The sequence below is a fragment of the Pristiophorus japonicus genome, chromosome 18 (assembly GCF_044704955.1).
Source record: "Pristiophorus japonicus isolate sPriJap1 chromosome 18, sPriJap1.hap1, whole genome shotgun sequence".
Classification (NCBI taxonomy): Eukaryota; Metazoa; Chordata; class Chondrichthyes; family Pristiophoridae; genus Pristiophorus; species Pristiophorus japonicus.
In genome coordinates this window covers 46,042,816-46,058,748 of record NC_091994.1, presented here as the reverse complement: position 1 = coordinate 46,058,748, position 15,933 = coordinate 46,042,816, and the positions used below count along the sequence as shown (strand labels likewise).

The 15,933-nt window shown below is 47.2% G+C and overlaps 1 protein-coding gene across 18 annotated transcripts in view; it reads right to left on the bottom strand.

Annotated features, from left to right (window-relative positions):
- Positions 1-15,933, bottom strand: part of LOC139228683 (receptor-type tyrosine-protein phosphatase S-like) — a 592,821-nt gene that overhangs the window by 231,126 nt on the left and 345,762 nt on the right. For 14 of the 18 annotated variants that reach the window (XM_070859939.1, XM_070859924.1, XM_070859930.1 and 11 more), the window contains 2 exons: positions 10,407-10,712; positions 6,467-6,660 (listed from right to left, as the gene is read on the bottom strand). The exons of the other annotated variants lie outside the window; for them this stretch is intronic. In XM_070859939.1, coding sequence (XP_070716040.1) covers positions 6,467-6,660; positions 10,407-10,712 — 500 coding nt within the window. The remainder of the gene's footprint in view (positions 1-6,466; positions 6,661-10,406; positions 10,713-15,933) is intronic. 18 annotated transcript variants of the gene reach the window in all.

Below are 15,933 nucleotides of genomic sequence, written 5' to 3'. Positions count from 1 at the left end.
TCCCACCCAGAAACACGCGCTCCCACCCAGAAACACGCGCTCCCACTCCGGCGCACACGCTCCCACTCAGATGCACATGCTCCCACTCCGACACACGCACTCCCACCCGGCACACGCACTCCCACTCCGACACACGCTCTCCGACACACGCGCTCCCACTCCGACACACGCACTTCCACTCAGAGACACGCGCACCCACTCCGACACACGCGCTCCCGCTCCGACACACTTACTCCCACTCCGGCACATGCACTCCCACCCAGACAACGCACTCCCACCCAGACACACGCACTCAGACACATGCGCTCCCATTCTGACACACGCACTCCCACTCCAACACACTTGCTCCCACATCCGACACACGAACTCCCACTCCGACACACGCACTCCGACACACGCGCTCCCACTCCGACACACGCGCTCTGACACCAACACACGTGCCCCCACTCCGACACACCGCCCCCACTCTGACACACGCCCTCCGACACACGCGCTCCCACTCCGACACACGCGCTCCCGCTTCGACACACGCGCTCCCACTCCGACACACGCGCTCCCACTCCGACACACGCGCTCCCACCCAGACACACGTGCTCCCACTCCGACACACGCGCTCCCACCCAGACACACGCGCTCCCACTCCGACACACTCGCTCCCACCCAGACACATGTGCTCCCACTCCGACATACGCACTCCCACCCAGACACACGCGCTCCCACTCCGACACACGCACTCCCACTCACGCGCTCCCATTCCGACACACGTGCTCCGATTCCGACACACACACTCCCACTCGGGCACACACACTCCCACTCGGACACACGCTCCCACTCACTCCCACTCCTGACACACGCGCTCCCATTCCGACACACACATTCCCACCCAGGCACACGCATTCCCACTCCAACACACACATTCCCACCCAGACACACGCGCTCCCACTCACTCCCACTCCGACACACGCGCTCCCACTCCGAAACACACATTCCCACCCAGACACATGCATTCCCACTCCGACACACACATTCCCACCCAGACACACGCACTCCCACTCCGACACAAGCGCTCCCACTCACACGCACTCACATTCAGACACATGCACTCAAGACCATCACATGCGTACACTCACACTCCCAGCAGAAGCTATTGGATTGTGATGGTGTGTAGACATGATTTTTCAACACGCCTCTCAAGCGATGTTCGCTGAAGTCAAATGGAGCACCTCCCCCCATCATCACTCGAGCTGAGACCAGTTACGTGCACATGGACTGAGGGTCGAAGCTGGTTCTTCCTGCCCTGTCTGGTTCAGTTCAACATCTAATGATGTCTGCCACTGAGCTATCAGCGGTGGGTCCATACTCAGCGACCTAACTCACACAGTGCGTGCTGCAGGGCTGATGTGGAGGTGCTGACTGGTTTGAGGCAAACTATCAGTGCATTGAATCTGACCTGGACCATAACCACATCCAAAATTCGATGGGTTTTTATAGATTTTATGAACCTGTGCTCTTTATGTGAAGCTTCGTCAGGAGCAATGAAAAGGCATCTAGAGGTGCAGGCAGTCACCAGAATAACTACCAATAGTTCATTACTTGTTGTTAATTTCCCTGCGAGGTCAGCAAGCCCCGCTGTACTTTCTGTCCATCACAGTTAACCGCTGGGATTTTGCCTGGAGACTGCTGACCTCATCACTCGAATTAGCCGATACCCTCTCCTGGTCCACAAGACCCTGGGCCGAAAGTGTGCACTCCGAAAATGTACTTCTATCAGTACTGTAACAAACTGGGTCGACAAGGATGTTACCAAGAATTGAGAGGATGCAACTATTGGGAAGATTGAGCAGGCTGAGATTAAGAGGAGACCAGATAGCAGTCTTTAACATTATGAAGGGGTTTGAATGGTGGTACGTGAGGGTGAGCTCTGTGTGTGACAATGTGTGGGTGAGTCCAGAACAAGCGGGCATACATATAAGGTAGCCTCTAACTGACCAAATAAAGCATGTCGGAGGAACTTCTTTACACGGAGAGTGGTGAGAATGTGGAACTTGCTGCCACAAGGAGTGGTTGAGGCAGATGGCAATGTCACGCGGACTAACGGGCTTGCTCTTCGAAAGAGCCGGCGCAATCTCGATTGGCCAATTGGCCTCCGTCTGTGGTGTACTATTCTTTGATGCTATTTAAAGGGAGGTTTGATGCATACAAGAGGGAGAAGGGAATAGAGCGATAAGGAGGCCAGAAGAGGTCATTAGAGTGGGAGGGGGCTCGTGGGGGGTTGACTTATGAGCAACGGTTGAGGAGGTTGGACCTCTACTCATTGGAATTCAGAAGAATGAGAGGTGATCTTATCGAAACGTATAAGGTTATGAGGGGGCTTGAGAAGGTGGATGCAGAGAGGATGTTTTCACTGATGGGGGAGACTAGAACTAGGGGGCATGGTCTTAGAATAAGGGGCTGCCCATTTAAAACGAGAAATTTCTTCTCTCAGAGGGTTGTGAATCTGTGGAATTCGCTGCCTCAGAGAGCTGTGGAAGCTGGGACATTGAATAAATTTAAGACAAAAATAGACAGTTTCTTAAACGATAAGGGAATAAGGGGTTATGGGGAGCAGGCGGGGAAGTGGAGCTGAATCCATGATCGGATCGTCCATGATCGTATTAAATGGCGGAGCAGGCTCGAGGGGCCGTATGGCCTACTCCTGCTACTATTTCTAATGTTCTTATGTTATGTGTGGTTATTCCGAATGACCTGTTTCTATGCTGTAGATCTGTGTCATTTTATGTGATTCAATGGGTACATATGATAACAGGTTTAATGACAACAAATAACTGAGTTTGATAGTACAGGCATGTTGAACAAATGCAGCTCTACTTTGCTAAAAGGCCTTATCCCCTACATCAGGCCTTTGAAAAGCTGGAGATAGAAATAAGTAATTTGCAAATGCTATAGAACGGCCCATTTAATCATTCATTTAGTGATTAAATCTAAACCAAACAACAGACGACACTGCACACAAACAGAAATACACAAAGTGATTAGATTGTGTCTGTAGTTGGATTTATAGCCGATCGATTACAGCTCGTGTGCTGACCATTTAAACAGGAAGCATGGGGAAAGGGTCTGTACTGAAATGCTGCCCTCACAGCAAGAACTTTACATAAATGGGTGACTGGGAAGGGGTTCATTTTGCTGCAATTCTGTAGAAATGGAGCAAAAGAGGTGTGGTCCATTGGCATTCCATTAAATGTCAGCTATAGCTCAGTGGTAGCACTCTCACTTATGAGTCAGGAGGTTGTGGGTTCAAGTCCCACTCCAGACACTTGAGTACATAAATCTAGGCTGACACTCCAGTGCAGTGCTGAGGGACTGTCTTTCAGGTGAGATGTTAAACTGAGGCCCCATCTGCCCTCTCAGGTGGACGTAAAAGATCCCATGGCACTATTTCGAAGAGCAGGGGAGTTATCCCTGGTGTCCAGGCCAATATTTATCCCTCAATCAACATCACTAAAACTGATGAGCTGGTCATTAGCCGTTTGTGGGAGCTTGCTGTGCGCAAATTGGCTGCCATGTTTCTTACAGTACAACAGTGACTATACTTCATTGGCTGTAAAGCACTTTGTGACATCCAGAAAGGCGCTATATAAATGCAAGTCTTTCTTTTTTCAATGGAAGTGAATGGAAAGGGGTTTGGTTCATTGGAATTCTATATAATAGGAATGAATGGGAAGGATTTGGGCCCATTGAAGTTTTACATTAGAATCAAGTATTTGTTTATTAGGAATTGACTGTATTGCAATGTTAGGCTATATATAATGTTTGGAGGAAGACAGGACTATTCACAACAACTAAACCTTGAAATTTGCATTGTTCCTTCAATGTAGAAATATAGAGGGCAGGACTGAGTTATTTCGAGGGAAACATCCATGTGCATCTTCTGGGGGAGGGACCTTCTATTTTGCACGCCACATCAGAATATGCATTGGATTTATGCAACTTTACTAAACTTTGCACATCTTTACAGCTCATTGCTGATAACAGTGTACGTGCTTGTGTGTCATGTAACACTACCTTAACTGCTGGGCTCAGCGCAATGTCCTGTCAAAGAAGTCAGCATGACTAATATTAAAGAATGACAGACTTGCATTTATATAGCATCTAATCACATTGCTCAGAAACATGTCAAAGCACTTCACCTACAATCAACTCCTTTGACGTGCAGTGACTATTGTTGCGTATTTCAATACAGCAGCCAGTTTGCACACAGGATGATCACACTAAAACAGCAATGAAATAAATGACCAGTTAATCTATTTTTGAGGGAAGAGTTGACCAGGACACCAGGGGTCCGAGATTCAGGGTCTCAGAAAGATCCGTTACTGCTCGTTTGTGGCGGCCATGCGTCGGAATCCCGTGGCCGCCGTTTTGTGATCAACTGCCCGACCCGACCCAAATTCAGGTCGAGGATTTTTCGGCCTGGACCCGATACCGCTGGATGCTGATGACTGCCGCAAGCGCGTCATCAGAATGTGCATCGCCACTCTCTCCCACCTGAAAAAATACACCGACCGGAATTTAGGTGGAAAAATCAATCCCCCACCAGGCGATGCCCCCGACAGCTTTCTGTTGGTGCACCTTATCCCCAGTGAGTATGGCCCAGCACTGTGGCAGCCCGTCAAGGACAGTTTCCACTGCCGTGGCCGCCATGTAATCATTTTTGCCAGTCGACTTGCCGGCAAGATAGTGCCCACTGGTTTTCGGCTGGGCAGCCAACAGGCAGCCTGGCACACCCTCTTGGGTGCCAGGCCACTGGCCCGGCCGAAACCCTCCCTGGTGGCCCAGTGGCTGAAGATGAAAAATGACAGGTTCTCTTCCCTTTAACGGAGGGGGGAGAGCGTGGTGACACACACACGCGCTGTGACATCACCACCGCTTCGCCGCTGAGTGACAGCGGCGGAGTCCCAGTCTAGACCCAAGTTCAGCCCCTCAGCCTGACTTCCTGTCGATCTCCCGCCCCTACTATGACCCATTTCCTTTGGGACTTTGAAAACATTTAAAAGTCCTGAAAATCGATCATCTGGCCGCATCATGGATCCCTGCGGTGAGAACATTAAAAAAAAATCATAGGTGTGCCAGCTTTGTTGCTCTACTAAACTTCGGCCCCCAGGAGAACTCCTTGCTCTTCAAATAGTGCCATGGGATCTTTTACAGGCAGATAGGGTCTTGGTATAATGTCTCATCTGAAGGACAGCACCTCTGACAATGCAGCCATGAATTATGGGCTCAAGTTCTGGAACGGGCCTTGATCTTTCAAATGGAACTTTCTGATTCAGAGGCAACTGAGCCCATAGTTACTGAAATCTACACGTGCACAAGGAAGGTACGAGGTACATCCCTTACCTTCACAAGGCCAGAATTCATTGGATCATTGGCCTGGGGGTCTCTGTCTATACAGGTTTTGAGGTCTGGCATATACCTAGTTGACCCTGGAGAGATGGCACGTGATATTCAGCGGCTCAGTACAAGCATTCTGCAACAGGCAGGTGCTGACTGCAAGTGACTGCTTCCCTCTATCCAATCTCATAACTTTAATATGTTACTGGACCTTTACTTTAGGATATGAGTGTGGATGGACCATCTATTCTGGTCAGTGGTGTATTCTGCCCTGTAGATGCTTGTGATGGACATGGGCTTTGCCTGGTTCCACCAATTACTTGTCTGTGCATCCCTCACCTCTATAAGCACAAAATTCACCCCCACCCCCACCCCCACAAATGCATACAGCACAGAAGGAGGCCATTTGACTCATCCTACATGTGCCGACTCTCTGAAAGAGCTATCAAATTAGTCCCACACCCCTGCTCTTTCCCCATAGCCCTGCAAATCTTTTTTTCTTAAATATATATTCAATTCCCTTTTGAGGGTTATTGGAATCTGCTTCCATTACCTTACAGGCAATGCATTTCAGATCACAACAACTTGCTCAGTAAACAAGCTTCTCCTCGTCTCCCTGCTGGCTTTTTTGCCATTCATTTTAGGTAATAAGAGCATAAGAAATAGGAGCAGAAGTAGGCCATACGGCCCCTCGAGCCTGCTCTGCCATTTAATACGATCATGGCTGATCCGATCATGGACTCAGCTCCACTTCCCAGCCCGCTCCCCATAACCTCTTATCGCTTAAGGAACACTCTATTTCTGTCTTAAATTTATTCAATGTCCCGGCTTCCACAGCTCTCTGAGGCAGCGAATTGCACAGATTTATAACCCTCTGAGAGAAGAAAATGCATCAAGCAATGTCACAATAAAGAGGTTTTACAGACACAGTGGACTATCTACTCCAGTTCTGTCTGCATTATATGCATGGTCAATGTTTCAGTATCCGTGATTCCATCAGAAACCACTGCCATCAGCCTACGATGGTTACTGTGATGGCCGTGCCCACCACCGCCACGGTTTAGATTTGCTTCCTAACCTGTGCGTCGGCCAGCATGACGTCCTTTATCAGCGGCTGTCCCCTGGCCTCTCCATCCTCCACTTCCACGTAGTGCACCTGATAGCCTCGGATCTGCCCATGTTGTTTGCTCGGGACAGGAGAGCGCCACATTACCTTCAAAGCGGTGGAGTTTAATGCTGAAACCTCCACTTTACGAGGGGGAGCACTAGGCACTGCAAGAATAATGTGTCAGGCATCAGAAAGGAACAAAATGTTGTCTCTGTTTAAATAAGCTGACTGTCGACAATTGTGGAGTCAGTTGCCACCTTATCAAAAGGCCAGTGGATCATTCCGACTCCAATATAAATCAGGAATAATAGACAACGCCTGAGAAAGACCCTCGCGAATTTGTCCCTGACATGTTTTTCTGTGTCACATGATAACTTCTATAGTCCAGTTCCCAATCAAGTACCAGATATATAAAGGGAGAAGCATCAGGGCAGGGCCAGCGGAAATAAACCCATGAGGGTGGGCTTCTACAGCCAACCATAGAATGGCACCCGATCTGACCTCCACAGGTGGCTATGTATAACTGACCATAAAATAGGACCCAATCCACGTGTGGGCCTCTATGACCGAATATGGAACAAGACCAGATCTAACTTCAAGAGGTAGATCTTTACAGTTGATCTGGCAGTGGGACAGGACCACATTCAGCCTGCAGACCTGGTCAGCTGACCACAGAGCAGCCATTATGGAAGCCATAAGGAAGTTGGCACTGGTTGGAGGAGGAAGCACTGGAGCAAGTGGAAATATGAAAAAAAATAATGGGAGTAAAAATAATACAAAACAAAACAGAAGATGCACAACTTTCCAACAAACCTAATCCTATATCATGGCTTTCTGTAAGGTCTTGATCCTTGTTAAGTAAATGTATATATGGGATTAGGTTGTGGATAGTCAGATTTCTGTTAAAAAACAGTTTTGACAGAGCCACAACAGATACTGGGGACTATTTACTGACTGGATATGATTACTTCTGTGTCTGCTTTTTATTGTTATTAGATGTTCTTTATTTTTTCCTCTTCAAGTTTCCTGTCCTGAAGCTGGAAACTGGGGTTGTGCTCCATGGCCATTAGCCACTCTCCGGTACCTGGCCCAAGTGAATATTTGTTACATGCAAACTCTGAGTGCTGGCAGGCTAATTGAACGGTTGAGGGGCCTTCAAAAGCAAGCCTCACTCTCCTCACCGGACATTCATGCACTGGATGGCAATCAGGAGGCAGACCGCTGCTGATCTCTCCCCCTTCCTAATCCAATGGCAGCTGAGTGCAGCGAAGTGAGTCCAGGTGAGAATCTAACCTAGCACCTTCCTGACCTATACGGGCCAGTTCCACATTGGACAGTGCATTTAACAACCGAGTCATGAAGGTGTCTGAAATGAATTTTTTTTCCAATTTCCATTACAGTGCAGTCGTCTATCTGCTGTTTTACCTGTGTCCCCAATATTGGGTTATAAAGTTAGGTTTCCCTGCACTCAACCAATCAACACAATTAACATTATTTTCCTATTTTAAAATTCTCTTCTTTTGTTGATTATTCGGGCCTAAAATGAAAATAGAAATGCACCATTAACAATCACCCATCCACCCCACCCCGATCTCAGTTTCCCGCTCGAACAGAGAACCTATGTTCTCGGAGGCCTTCGGTGTCTGCTTTTATTTTTAGATGTTCCCGGAGGCCACCAGGAAGTTGGCAGCTGGTCAGCACATCCCTCCGGCTGGGAGGAGGAGGTACACCAGCAAGACATGGGAGAGTGGAAAAAATATAGTGAATGAAAGCAAGGTCAGAATTCCCAGCCTTTGGAGGAGCCATCCGTTTATTCCAGAGGTCCTTTACTTTGGACTATATAAATAATAGTAAAAATGCTGGCCAAATCCATCCGATTATGAAACAGTTTGAAGTTGTTGCTATTGAACTTCAGTGGAATGTAACCTCCAGCAAGCCCAGGAAAACCCGTGCATCGCAATACCTGCAGAGTGAGCATGTCAGGTGAGCCACATTTAAAGCAAGACGTTTACCAATGGCACCTCAGAGCAAGACTTGTAGGAATATGACCTCCACACAGAGCCCCTTAGCAATGCATCCGCCATCTATAATGGAACCTTTATCGATACTATCTTCAGCACGAGGCCCTGAGCAATGCCATTTGATGACCTCAGAGGGAGACCTTTAGGGATGTCTTTCTTGTTCTTTGGGGCGAGCACATTTCGAAATGGTCTTGGAAAGAGCAGCAACAGATCCGCAAATTTGAGGGTTTTTTGAAAAGAAGACAGTTCCGAAAAAGGGAAAAGTAACAAGTACAAGATGATTCGAAATTGCCTATTGCCTTTCTCATTTTAAGTGGATATTCCACAGGCAACAATTTAAACTGGCAGGCAGGTTTTGTCAGAGAAACAGACAAACTGAGGTTTGTTTGTTTAAATGGAATATAATCATTCAATAACAGTGTTCTAAATGTCAACGAGTCTCTTGCTATTATTCTGGTTTATAATTTCCCCCTCAAGATTTTATTTCAATCTGTTCTCTGATTATTCTCTCTTTGTAATTATATACTGTGATAATTGAGCTGGCATTATCCCAAAATGGCTTGTGTTAGGTTTGCTGCTACCTGTTGGGCTAAACCACAATTTCACTTTTGTCTGGTTAAACGCAGCGTTACAAGTTGCACAGTGCTTCAGATCCAATTTTTTCAAATACATGGCTTGGCATCAGCCAAACTATTATAATTTACCTTAGCTTCACTTCTATTCTTTAAAGTTGTTAAGTCCAGAGGGAGAACTGGCCATCAAAGTACTCCATCAGAAGCATAATATTTGTGAACAGGGGCAAGTTGGCCGACTGTGTCTACACTGGCTCTTTGTTAGAGCAGTCCAAAATTAATCCCACTGCCCCAAGCTCCCCCACAGCCCTTCACCTTCCTCAAATCCAAATGTTTACCGACTCTTCCCTTAAATGATGCAATGGTTTTCCACCTCAACTGCTCCCTATGACTAATCTCGCTGCACAAGAGATTTCTCCGAACCTCTCTCCTCACTCTCTCACTGAGTCCATGTTTGATTATTCTATCATGGGGCCCATCCCATCCTATCTACTGATCCCTTACTTTAAGGGACACCAACTTTCCTCACCTTCCCGCAATACAATTTTACAAACAAACCCTCTTAGAAGGGGGTGAGGGGAGGGAGGGGGGCGGGGGGGAGTACCACATGTTTCAGATGTAATATGGACAAAGCAGACATCTTGAAGCACTGTAATGACGTTCCTTTAATTGCAACAACTTGTTTAGCACATTTAACACAGTAAAACATCCAAAGGCGCTTCACAGGAGCGATTTTAAACACAATTTGACACAGAGCCACATAAGGAGATATTAGGGCAGGTGACCAAAAGCTTGGTCAAGGAGGTAGGTTTTAAGGAATAATCACTCTCCTGAGTTGTCCTACTCTTCTAGGCAGATGACCCAAATGCTCATCCATTTAACCCATGTTTCTCCTGCTAAAAATGAGGAGGAATGTATGTAAATAAAAGGCCTCTTGTGCAAAACACACTTTCTGGGGCAGTTTCATTATGTAATTAAAAATTCCTCACCCGGAAAACTCTACGGAAATTGCGAAACAGGGGTCTCTGGGCGACCCAGAAGGACTAAGTGAGCAGAGAACCAAGACATTGTTGGGGAAATATTCACAGCAATTCAAGGGAAAAATAAATGATCGATTTTCTCCAATGTGTAACCTCAGTAGAAACGACCTCCTTTACAAGTCCAAACTTTTGCCATTTCTACTGAGATTACGTGCACCTTGCTGGATTTAAATAGCGATTCCATGCAAGGTGCGTCTCGGACCCAGATTAAGTGACCGCCAGGAAGGCCTTAACGCTAAAACATTGAAATGCAGACAGTACAGTTGGCTGAACTTACCATCTTCGTCTGTGCGGATGACTATGGGTGCGCTCTCGGGGCCTGGTCCAACCATCGTGTGTGCCACTATCGTCACCCGGTACTCCGTCCATTTCGCCAAGGTCTCCAGCCGCATCTGCGTGGTTGTCGGTGGGACGTCCTTCACCTCGTGGGGCTGCTGGTCCTCTCCCTCCACCGTTTGGTACCTGATACTGTACTTTGCCAGGTCACCGTTTTGACTCTCTGGTGGTGGTGGCCACCAACTTACCAGAATGCTGGTGGAACTGGGGCTGGTGCACTTTACGTTTTGAGGAGGGGCTGATGGTTCTATTTGCAGGCGGGTGCAGTAGAGGAAGGCGTTAAAAAACAATGGGAGGGAGGAGGGTGAAAACAATAAAACAAAAAGAAAAATGATAAAAACGAAAGGAAAAGGCCCCCAAAAAACTGAGACGTAACAGAAAAAACAACAGAAGACTCTAAAGTAATAAAAAACCTGGTATGATGTTTAAACAAAAGCAATCCTGTCTTAAGGATTCTGGTCTTTTGAACAATCAAAACAAATGTTAAAAGAATCTTATTCGAGTAGGGAATTGAGGTAGGAATGCTATTGGATTGATTTCAGATGCTGTTTTTTTTTAAAAAACAGTTTACATGTAATTTAGCCCCTCCCTCCCACACACACACATGCAGTTGGTCTCTTCCACACAATCTCACTGGGCCAGGAGGACAGGGCACTCTGGACCTTTATCATCTCCGCAGAGCAACCTCTGCTCCGTTTTATCTTTGGCCAATGGAAAGCCTATCAAATAATCGACATTATGTTATTTCCCCTTCTTCTCTTCTCCCTGTCCCCCCGCCCCACCACCGATCTCAATAAAACACTTTGCTCTCACAAGGTGCTCCCACTAGTGGCACAGCGGAGAACTAAAGTGAAGTGGGGGTGGGGGAGGTGGGGGCTGGCAGATTGGAGTGTCAGGCAGCTCAGAAGTAAACTGGTGACCTTCGGTATTAGGAAGTAATCACTTTTATCCCCACTCATTGAATTGCTAGGCTCATTTGCTTATAAAGTAGAAAATATGAATATTCATTGACATCTGGTCATCATCATCATAGGCATTTTCGAAACGAGAATGACTTGCTTCTACGCTGAAAAGGGATGAGTTCACAGGTGTTTCAATGAAGGACCTAATATTCTGGATCCCAAACTACCTCTTGAAAGGTGGAAGATGCCTGCGCGTGGATTTTTTTTAATGTGTGGGTGGCCGTTGCACACCAGCCACCTCTCGGGCTTGACAGAGCTAGGTCTTGGTCCAGTGGCAAGGATTAACCAAGACGGCTGGAGACCAGCTCTGCTGCACGGACCTCGTGCGCACACATATCGCAGTGTGGGCTGGCCCGTGCTGCCCCTGGGCCCTCGCCTCATCTGGGCCCCGAACTCTCGCCTCTCCTGGGGCCCGATCACATCCCTCTATGAACTCTTGCTGTTCCTTCGCCCCGACCTCGCCGCTCCTGCTGTACCTGCCCGCACTGCAGTCAGCCATCGCCCTCCTGCAGCAGCACGCGCTGCTCCCTGCAGTGGTATGCCACCGCACGCTGCTCCCTCTAATGGCCCAGGCCTGCTGAACCGTATGCAATAACTGAGTGCCCAGCTTTCTTCGCAGTAAGAGAGGCTCTGTGCCTCTAGTGTTGCTGGTTAAAGAGGAAATTAATGCAATAGTACTCCATCCGGTACTGCATGGCTGATATACAACCGCTATCACATGAGCCTCCTCGCAACAAGAGCAGGTGTCGACGACGAGATCCAACACTGCCTTCGGCTGCCTGAGGAAAAGAGTGTTTGAAGACCAGGCCCTCAAAACTGCCACCAAGCTCATGGTCTACGGGGCGGTAGTAATACCCGCCCTCCTGTACGGCTCAGAGACATGGACCATGTACAGTAGACACCTCAAGTCACTGGAGAAATATCACCAACGATGTCTCCGCAAGATCCTACAAATCCCCTGGGAGGACAGGCGCACCAACATCAACGTCCTCGTCCAGGCTAACATCCCCAGCACTGACCACACTCAATCAGCTCCGCTGGGTAGGCCACATAGTTCGCATGCCAGACACGAGACTCCCAAAGCAAGTGCTCTACTCAGAGCTCCTTCACGGCAAATGAGCCAAAGGTGGGCAGCGGAAACGTTACAAGGACACCCTCAAAGCCTCCCTGATAAAGTGCGACATCCCCACTGACAACAGAGAGTCCCTGGCCCAAGACCGCCCTAAGTGGAGGAAGTGCATCTGGGAGGGCGCTGAGCACCTCGAGTCTCAACGCCGAGAGCGTGCAGAAATCAAGCGCAGGCAGCGGAAAGAGCATGCGGCAAACCAGTCCCACCCACCCCTTCCCTCAACGACTGTCTGTCCCACCTGTGACTGAGTCTGTTGCTCTTGTATTGGACTGTGCAGCCACCAAAGAACTCACTTCAGGAATGGAGGCAAGTCTTCCTCGATTCCGAGGGGCTGCCACTGATGATGATGATGGTACCTTCATAAGTGGTGTAAATGGTTTTTCTTCGACTAATACAGAGGGCCTAATGTTTGAAAGCCGGGCAGGCTATGTGGCCACGGAGGATCCAATAGGGGAGATTGATTTTCCTGGGTCTGCACCCAGGCGCCTTGACTGCAGCGAATATCGGAAAATCAGGAGTGCTCGCCTGTGAAGGACTTTGTCCGATTTTCCTCCATTTAAACTAATTGTGGAAAATTGGGTGGATTCCTTTACAGTCATGCGCTCCAATCCATCCTATTTTTTCATACTCGCTCCGCCTAAACAATCCAGTGCACCTGGGTGCAAACCCAAGATAACCTCCCCTAATATTTGTTTAAAGCACTATTGCAAATGAGGCACATGCACCCCTCGCTGCAAGATGGTGTCCCTCGCTGGCTTTTATCCCGGGGGCCATTAGAGGGCAATTACTGGGCAGATGTTCAGCACTTACCCAATAGAATTGTGGGGGTGGGGGGGAGGAGGGAGGGAATAATGGCTGTTCTCAAGCCTTTTCACAGATCCCTTTCATAAGAACATAAGAAATAGGAGCAGGAGTCGGCCATTTGGCCCCTCGAGCCCTCTCCGCCATTCAATAAGATCATGGCTGATCTGATCTTGGCCTCAACTCCACTTCTCTGCCTGCTCCCCAAAACTCTTGACTCCCTTATCATTCAAAACTCTTTCATTTGTTTGATGGGTGCCAGGACAGCCCCTACTTGCCAATATGATTCCTTCCCCATGGAGCTGGCAGATCCCATCGCTGTCAACAAACTACAGCCAGGAAGGTCGTGAACAGAGACCCAGGGTCACAAGCTGGCCACGGGGCATTGGTGAAAGCAATTGGGACACAAGTCACCGCTGATCATGTGATGAATGCCAATGGTGCAGGACTTCCTACACAACCAACGTACTGCGCTCTGATTCAGTCATTTAATTGGTGTCAGTTTCTGTAGGGTACACACATCATGAGCTTGTGTAGGGACCAGTGACTTACTGGAAAATAAACTGCGGAGTAATACAGGGACACTCAATTAAAATTTATACCTAAAGATATTTGCTTCATGAGGTTGAGTAGGTCTGTCAAAAATAATTTAGAATTTTGAGTTTCTATTCCCAGAGATGTTTAAGTACAAGGTAGTTATAATGGCCAAAAGTCCTCAGACAAGGTAATAAAAAGAAATCAGAACTTTAAAGGGCTGTTTATCTATGGAATGATTTTCTGTCTTCTAGCCACAAGGGACTACACCACTCCAATCTAGACCAGGCTCTGCTGTGGTTCAATCTACTGGTTTTCGATGAGGTTGATCAGGCTCACAGAGTTAAAAAAAAACTTTGCACTTTTCCCCTTAGGAGACGAACCAATTAACCTCTCGCCTCACTGCAATTTCATCTTTCTGTTGTCCGATGGCACTGTTGCCACCTTTCGCAGACATTACCCAGTCCTGCAGGGGTGGTTCAGCCTCCTCCTCTGCTTGCCAGACTCTATTTTTATTCTCTGCCTTTCCTCCTATTTACACCTCCTTTCCCAATCATTTCTTTTATTGAATGTACAGGATTTAACAGCCAAGCTTGGTGTCATCTAACTATTACTAGTTAATTTATCTCATTCTTGCCATCTATTGTTTTTAACCTCGGTAGTGCCTGCATTTAGTCTCTTCACCAAGTGAAAAGAAAAAATCAAAATGCGCAGTGATCTTTTGCTCCCTCCCTGGGCACTCCGCCATATATCTATGCTGGCTGCCAAATTCAGACCGCCTTTGGTCAGATTTTTAAAGACAGTGTTGTTATCTTCCTGAGCTCTGTCTGAAATTAAAAACTGCCGGCTCAGGATAGCATGTCAAACCGGCTGAGATTCAGGCAAGACTAAGGCAGGTCATGGTGTAAATGTTCCAGTGTGAAAGCTCTGTTTATTTATGCAGCAACAATAGGTCCACTGACCAATTTAATACCATTTGCTGCACAGACTAAACTGGAAGCCACAGGCAAAAGTGTTCACTCGCTTGGCCCAAACTAACCCACAAGGATCATCAGAAGTCAAACGGAATGTTTGCTTGTAGTGCGGTGATAGAACAGCCCACGGTCAGACATGGCATGCCTTGTCCCATGCTGGAGGTTGTGGAGAGAAGAGACCAAATGCATTGAAAATCAAATTAATTCTGGAACAATCCAGGAAAGTCTCACTATCGGCCCAATAACCCACACGGTTCATTTTCATTTGTTGAAACCCAGTGCAAAGGCGTCTTGAAATACAATTCTCAGAGGTGAATGTCTGGATTGAGACTGAGTCTGGGATATTTGGTGAAGAAGAGATATAAAGTAGGGAGAGCTGGACGATGTACTCACTCCCAGGACAAAAAAAAACAAAACAAGAAAAATAAACTACACAAAGTACTCCAGGACCTCCTGGATTCATGCACAGAAAAAATATAACTTAACACAAAGAAAAATTAAAATCCAGTCCAAATTAAGTATTTTTCATGGTACGTACCTGACATTCCTTCAAGCTCTTACACTAAAGACTTTCTTTGCATGCTACAATTGCCTTTGTAACCTACCCTTTCTCTCCCAGCATATAACTGGCCAAAGGTTAGTAAGCAAACCAAGACTCCTAGAACTCAGGGATCAGCTGCTTCCACAAAGCCCACATAGAATATTCCAGAATCTATTCCCTTTGGAAGGGACAAGCAAAGTGCCTATCTTGGAACTATCAAAATTTAATTTGATTGGTTTTGAGAGATTTAAGGTCCTTTGAAATTTGAATTTGCTTTGTTCAAGGTCATGGATGTTGAGTGTTTGCATGCTGGTGGTGAAGTATTTTCTCAAAGTCAATCCAGGCCACTTTGTAAATACCTGGTGGAAAGCTAAAGTACGGCATTGGTTAACATCTCGCAGCTGCCAATGTTGGCCTACTTATGCTGCGTAACCCCGGAAGTGACTTAAGAAAGGCTGAAGTGAATAATATATGGAATAAATATTTACAGCTTGTAGACATGGATTTGTGAAAATTTACAACAACCA